The sequence below is a fragment of the Babylonia areolata genome, chromosome 4, assembly GCF_041734735.1.
Source record: "Babylonia areolata isolate BAREFJ2019XMU chromosome 4, ASM4173473v1, whole genome shotgun sequence".
Lineage (NCBI taxonomy): Eukaryota > Metazoa > Mollusca > Gastropoda > Neogastropoda > Buccinidae > Babylonia > Babylonia areolata.
In genome coordinates, this window is record NC_134879.1 from 13,423,750 (window position 1) to 13,431,249 (window position 7,500).

At 42.4% G+C, this 7,500-nt stretch overlaps 1 protein-coding gene and 1 non-coding gene across 2 annotated transcripts in view; one reads left to right on the forward strand and one right to left on the reverse strand.

The window, feature by feature from the left end:
- The window catches only part of LOC143281573 (kelch-like protein 21), a 26,213-nt gene that overhangs the window by 13,305 nt on the left and 5,408 nt on the right, over nt 1-7,500 (reverse strand). Inside the window, exon 4 of the mRNA XM_076586804.1 lies at nt 5,642-5,846. Within this exon, the coding sequence (XP_076442919.1) occupies nt 5,642-5,846 (205 nt within the window). The remainder of the gene's footprint in view (nt 1-5,641; nt 5,847-7,500) is intronic.
- On the forward strand, nt 6,201-6,323 carry LOC143281798 (5S ribosomal RNA). Its single transcript, XR_013055175.1, has one exon. It is a non-coding gene; the product is annotated as a 5S ribosomal RNA (ribosomal RNA).

The window sequence follows — 7,500 nt, forward strand, 5'->3', positions numbered from 1 at the left end:
GGAAAGGTGTCCTGTCTTCACAGACTGGTGTGGAAAGGTGTCCTGTCTGTCTCCACAGACTGGTGTGGAAAGGTGTCCTGTCTGTCTCCACAGACTGGTGTGGAAAGGTGTCCCGTCTGTCTCCACAGACTGGTGTGGAAAGGTGTCCTGTCTATTTCCACAGACTGGTGTGGAAAGGTGTCCTGTCTGTCTCCACAGACTGGTGTGGAAAGGTGTCCTGTCTGTCTCCACTGGCTGGTGTGGAGAGGTGTCCTGTCTGTCTCCACAGACTGGTGTGGAAAGGTGTCCTGTCTGTCTCCACAGATTGGTGTGGAAAGGTGTCCTGTCTGTCTCCACAGGCTGGTGTGGAAAGGTGTCCTGTCTGTCTCCACAGGCTGGTGTGGAAAGGTGTCCTGTCTGTCTCCACAGACTGGTGTGGAAAGGTGTCCTGTCTGTCTCCACAGGCTGGTGTGGAAAGGTGTCCTGTCTGTCTCCACAGGCTGGTGTGGAAAGGTGTCCTGTCTGTCTCCACAGACTGGTGTGGAAAGGTGTCCTGTCTGTCTCCACAGACTGGTGTGGAAAGGTGTCCTGTCTGTCTCCACAGACTGGTGTGGAAAGGTGTCCTGTCTGTCTCCACAGACTGGTGTGGAAAGGTGTCCTGTCTGTCTCCACAGACTGGTGTGGAAAGGTGTCCTGCCTGTCTCCACAGATGGGTGTTGAAAGGTGTCCTGTCTGTCTCCACAGATTGGTGTGAAAAGGTGTCCTGTCTCCACAGACTGGTGTGGAAAGGTGTCTTGTCTGTCTCCACAGACTGGTGTGAAAAGGTGTCCTGTCTGTCTCCACAGACTGGTGTGGAAAGGTGTCCTGCCTGTCTCCACAGACTGGTGTGGAAAGGTGTCCTGTCTCCACAGACTGGTGTGGAATGGTGTCCTGTCTGTCTCCACAGACTGGTGTGGATAGGTGTCTTGTCTCGACAGACTGGGTTCATCAATAATGGGCGTCTCTGAACCGTATCATGATCAAATCAATGAATGATTTATTAATAAAGATCACTCGCGTATGTGAAGCTTTCTGACAGTAACTGAATAATCCCAGAGAGACCAGAAGAGCTAATGACATTTGTACATCGCGCGCAGTCCTGAGAGAGAGAGAGAGAGAGAGAGAGAGAGAGAGAGAGAGAGAGACAGAGACAGAGACAGAGAGACAGACAGAGACAGACACAGAGAGAGAGAGAACAGAATGTGGAAAAGATAGAGTACAAAATGTAAAATGGAGTGGGTGAGTGTCAGTGATTGGAGAAAGAAAATAACATAATATTAGAAGAGTGTGGTGCGTGAGAGGGGGGCGGGGGGGGGGGGGGGGGGGGTGACTGAGGAATTGGGATTAGGACAAAAAATTAATCAATAAGCAAAATATTGTATGCACTACTTCTGTAGATTTATTATTTGAAAAGAGGTTCATGTGGGGACCTACAATATACAACAAGGTGTAGGTAGGAACCCCGGTTGAAGTGTCCTGTAAATTCCTACGGATGGTCGCCGGTACAATGGTTTGCCCCAGAGACACAGCACGACGCATTAGATGAATATTCACACAGTAAGTTCCCACCGAAACTGATGGACTAACAACTAATGAATATTCACACAGTAAGTTCCCACCGAAACTGATGGACTAACAAACAGATGCATTACAATTTCCGGCGAAATAGGTTCCTGAATTTAGGAGGCTAGGACTTTACCGAGACCAGACGTCACTCGTGAAACAATAAGAATATAGATCCCCACTCAGAACAGAACAGACCTCAGGCCTACTGCAATGAAGCGATACGATCGATAGGATCCCACACAACACGGCAGGATCCGACGCGAAATGACGCGATACTAATACCACAGAACATGACCGTCAAAACTATTTCGTTTATTTATTTAAAACTGTTCATCTAAGATGATGATATTAGACTGAAAATAAATGATATTATTATTATTATCATTTGGATTATTAGCGTTTCTATCATAATGATGATTGTTATTATTAATTAGAAATCGACATTTCTGTATATTCGAATGAAAAGGGGGGAGGTTGAGGTGGAGGGGAGGAGGTGTGTGGGGGTGGGGGCAAGGGGGAGGGGACTAAGAAAGGAAGAGACAGACAGACAGACAGACAGACACAGAGAGAGAGAGAGAGAGAGAGAGAAAGTGAGTGAACGAACGAACGAACGAATCTTTTTAATGAGGGAAGTGGAATAAGCATGCATATGCTTTTTTACATCCAGCCCTCAGGGCAAGAAAAATGAAATCAAAATGTTCACAAGATAACAAAGGGTTATAGAAAAACATACATGAAATTCAAATACACTCAATTGCACAGTAGCATTTACAAGTACATAATCATGATACCTGCATTAATGACAACAATGTACATGAATATGGTAATGAGAGAGATAGAGTGAGTGAGTGAGTGAGAGAGAGAGAGAAACAGAGGATGAATGAATGAATGAAGGAAGGAAGGAATAAATGAATGATAAATGAATGAATGAATCTTATTTCCGATAGCACCAGAGCAAGCAAACAATTGCCCCCTCCAGCCCTCGAAAGGGAAAAACGTCCAAAGAAAAGGTATGAAGAAGACCACAAAAAATGAGCAAACGTTAACAAATTCATAGAAAACGAGAAAAGAAACAACACCATAATAAGCATCATATTTATAAGAAACAACACGTAATTTATAGCATCATATTTATAAGAAACAACACGTAATTTATAAAAATGCGCAGCGAGGGAGAGAGAGAGAGAGAGAGAGAGAGAGAGAGAGAGATGGAAAAAAAGCGACAGGAGATGAGATAGTATTTATAGAGAGGGTGAGATAAAGAGACAGAGTGAGACATGTGACGAAATAAAGTAATATCATATGACATAACATAATATGGTATACTAAACAGAATTTGCAAAATTTTCCATCAGGTATTCATGATACCTTTTCTTAAACACAGTGATACTTGTATGAACATTAAAACTAGTTAAAATGTTGTTCCAGAGGCAACCGCCAGAGTAAGTGAGACTCGATTTGAATAAATCAATTCTTGGCAGTGGTACCATGATCTTGTTGTTGTTACGTATAGTAGTTGTAAGGAATCGCTGTTTCAGATATGGAGGAGCAAAACCAGACATGATCTTAAACATGAAAAGCGCCTTATTATGAATGAGTTTCCATCTAAATGGCAGAATATCTAAATCTTTGTAATCAGAGACAGTTAATGACGAAGATTTCAGATGTATCAGCTTTAAGGCTCTTCTATGTAGACTCATGAGTTGTTTTAAAACATTTTCACTGGCAGAATCCCATATTGTTGAGGCATAATTTATATGTGGTTCGATATGAGCATGGAAAAATAATTTACGGCAATGCTTGTTCAAGAAATGCTTGATTCTAGAAAGTTGATGAATCTTTTTGGATAAAGTTTTGCAAGTCATCATAACATGTTGAGACCATGACAAGTTATTGTCAATAATAAGACCAAGTACTTTGTGATGACTGACTTCCTCAATCATTACGCCATTGATATACAATGGAGAACGAGTGGGCAGTAGGTTTTGGCGCTTTTGCCTTGTGGTAATGACAATGTATTTCGTCTTTTGTGGGTGTAAGCACATATGATTAAGTTCAGACCATGTTACTATATCATGAATACTTTGTTGCAATGATGATGATACCCTTTCTATTCTATGATGCTTAGTGTGTATCGTTGTGTCATCTGCAAATAACTCACAAGGTGGTTCAATAAAGAGAGGTAAATCGTTAATGTAAATTGAAAATAAAATAGGTCCTAGAACAGAACCTTGGGGAACACCGTAACTTATGGGTAAAAGCTGAGATTTGACTCTATCAATTGAAACCATTTACTTTCTGTCGGACAAAAATGAAGACATTAGCTTTAAAGTATTGTGAGATAACCCATATGCTTTTAGTTTTCTGATAAGAAGAGTGTGATCAATAACATCAAATGCCTTTGCAAAATCTACAAAAAGAACACCTGTTATTTCGTTGTTGTTAATATTAGTAAGCCACTGATCAACGAGGTTAGTTAGGGCTGTATGACAGGAGTGGTTAGGCCTAAATCCTGACTGATTTGGGTGAAACAGACCAAATTCATTGAAATGGTAGAGTATATGTTTCGAGAGAGAGAGAGAGAGAGAGAGAGAGAGAGAGAGAGAGAGAGAGAGAGAACAGAATGTGGAAAAGATAGAGTACAAAATCTAAAATGAAGAGGGTGAGTGCCAGTGATTGGAGAAAAAACAACAACAACATAATATTGGAAGGGTGTTTGTGAGAGGCGGGACGGGGGAAGCGGGATTAGGTCAACAGTGGAATGTTCAGGGGTCAGTGTTTAAACGCGCCTTCCATGGCATGATATATATAGATTGGGAGTGCTACTTCGCGATTCGTGAAGGCGAGTGCATATATATATATATATATATATATATATATATATATACACGAGGGTCATTCAATAAATAAGGTGAATTTTTCGGTATAAGGACTTCTAATACAGATAGAAGCTTATATATATATATATATATATATATATATATATATATATATATATATATATACACGAGGGTCATTCAATAAATAAGGTGAATTTTTCGGTATAAGGACTTCTAATACAGATAGAAGCTTACTTTTTTTTCTTTTTTTTGTTTTACTTCTTTTTCACATGGATTTAATTTGTTTTGCAGATTAAAAAAAAAACTTTGAGAGTTTTGGCGATTAACAAAGATGGCCGACCAAGAAGCATGCTCCAGGATTGAACAGCGGTCAGTTATCAAGTTTGGTTGCTGAAGGGTGCAGACCAGTTGAAATTCATAGGAGAATGTCAACTGTGTATGGTGCCACATGTTTCAGCCGAAAAAAATGTCTACAAGTGGGCTAAATTGTTTAAAGAAGGACGGAGCAGTGTTGAGGATGAAGACAGGCCTGGAAGGCCTACAGAAGTGAGGTCTCCTGAGGTGATCGAATCAATCAATGACCATCAACGAGCTGGGCTGGGAACTGCTCCCTCATCCCCCTCACAGCCCAGACCTTGCCCCTTCAGACTTTCACCTGTTTGGTCCCTTGAAAGCGTTCACGAGAGGCACGAAGTTTTGAAAGTGACGATGAAGTCAAAAGTGTTGTGAGCGACTGGCTGAGACATCAGTCCAAAGATTTTTACGCTGAGGGAATACGGAAGCTTGTGCACAGATGGGAAAAGTGTGTGACAGTGCTGGGAGACTACGTTGAAAAAAAAAGAAAAAAGAAGTAAGCTTCTATCTGTATTAGAAGTCCTTATACCGAAAAATTCATCTTATTTATTGAATGACCCTCGTATATATATATATATATATATATATATATATATATATATATATATATATATATATATATATATATATATATATATATAGTGTTCGTTTGAGTGAGCGGGCCGGTGTGTGTCGAATGAATTAAACGTGCTTATAGCACCTATAACGACCCGAACAAAATGGGAAGGGAAACAGGGGGGGTTCAAAACGTAATCCTCATAAAAGCAAAACAATGTCACCATTCTAGTCTGATCTCGGGAGTTAATCACGTCATTTTGTGAGGACTAATCACGTCATTTACCGGCAACTTTGACGTCACTCACCCATGACGTAAATGAATCCATCCAGCGCCTCCACAGCAAAGCGGCACCTGGCGAGTTTGAGTGGCTTGGCTTCCGACCATTGGTTGAGTCGGGGGTCGAATTTCCAGACGCCCGCCATGAAGTTGCCATGGTTCCAGTCCTTTCCACCAATCAGGTACAAGCAGTTGCTGAGCACTACAGGCCGGTAGCCAACGAGGTCTTTGATCTTGGCAAGAACAATCATCGCTTTAGATTATTGCCTTCGTGTGCGTGCGTGTGTTGTGTGTGTGTGTGTGTGTGTGTGTGTGAGAGAGAGAGAGAGAGAGAGAGAGAAAGAGGGGGGTGGAGGGGCGTGGGGGATCAAGGGGGGGGGTGGGAAGTGGTGTTGTGCTGTGTACACAAATATGCATCATATCAAAAAATCGTATGAAAAATGTATGCACACAAAGAAAAGACAGAGAGGGAGGCGGGTGGGAGTGGGGGGGGGGGGGGGGGGGGGGCAGAAGGAAGAACGCACGAAAAGAAAGTGAAAGGCAACAAGAAAACACGTGCAGATCTGAATGCATTCTTTATAAATCGTGCCAACGGCCATACCACGTTGAAAACACCGGTTCTCGTCCGATCACCGAAGTTAAGCAACGTCGGGCCCGGTTAGTACTTGGATGGGGTGACCCCCGCCTGGGAACACCGGGTGCTGTTGGGCAACCTTTTCTCAAGGCCTGACTAAGCGCGTTGGGCTACGCCGCTGGTCAGGCATCTGCTTGGCAGATGTGGTGTAGCGTATATGGATTTGTCCGAACGCAGTGACGCCTCCTTGAGCTACTGAAACTGAAACTATATAATCATGATAACAGTAATAATGGTGAAGAACACTGAGAGACGTGGGAAGATAATAGGTATATAAAATATCTCCCTACCTCTTCATCCCGCCCGCCCCCCCCCCCCTCTCTCTCTCTCTCTCACAGACATATAGACTGGCAAGATATATCACACACATACTCACACGTAATCTCTTTTTCTCTCACATACTTACATTGATGCTCAGTCACACAGGTACATAACATAATTAAAAAAACACAAAAACAAACTACTACTACTAATGATAATAATAATAAGAAGAAGAAGACATACATACATACATACATAGTGGAGTGATGGCCTAGAGGTAACGCGTCCGCCTAGAAAGCGAGAGAATCTGAGCGCTCTGGTTCCAATCACGGCTCAGCCGCCGATATTTTCTCCCCCTCCACTAGACCTTGAGTGGTGGTCCGGACGCTAGTCATTCGGATGAGACGATAAACCGATGCCCCGTGTGCAGCATGCACTTAACGCACGTAAAAGAACCCACGGCAACAAAAGGGTTGTTCCTCCCCTGGGGAGAGCAGCCCGAATTTCACACAGAGAAATCTGTTGTGATATACAGAAATACAAATACAATTACAATACATACATGACAAGCAAAAACAACAATGCTGTCAAAGGAAAAGAGAAGGAAACACCACCACACCGTCCCTCACACAGCCCCTCTACCTACCTTCTTAAAGTTGATGTTCATTTTGGGGAAGTCTTTAGACACCCTCCACCCCCTACCTCCCTACACAACCCATACCTTCCTTGTTAGATTTGATGGCGTTCATTCTGGGGAACAGTCTGGGGCCATACCTACCTTGGTGGGTGAATGGTGGTGAATTCTCTTTAATGCCCTTTTCACAAATACTCTTGATTGTATACAATTTGTTACAGTATCTTTTTTTTTTTTTTTTTTTTTTGTTAGAGTTATCGCTTAGGAGAATGCCTACCTTGTTGAAACTGATGGTGTTTATTTTGTGGAACTGTCTGGAGCCGTACCTTGTTAAAGGTTATAGCGTTCACTTTTGGGA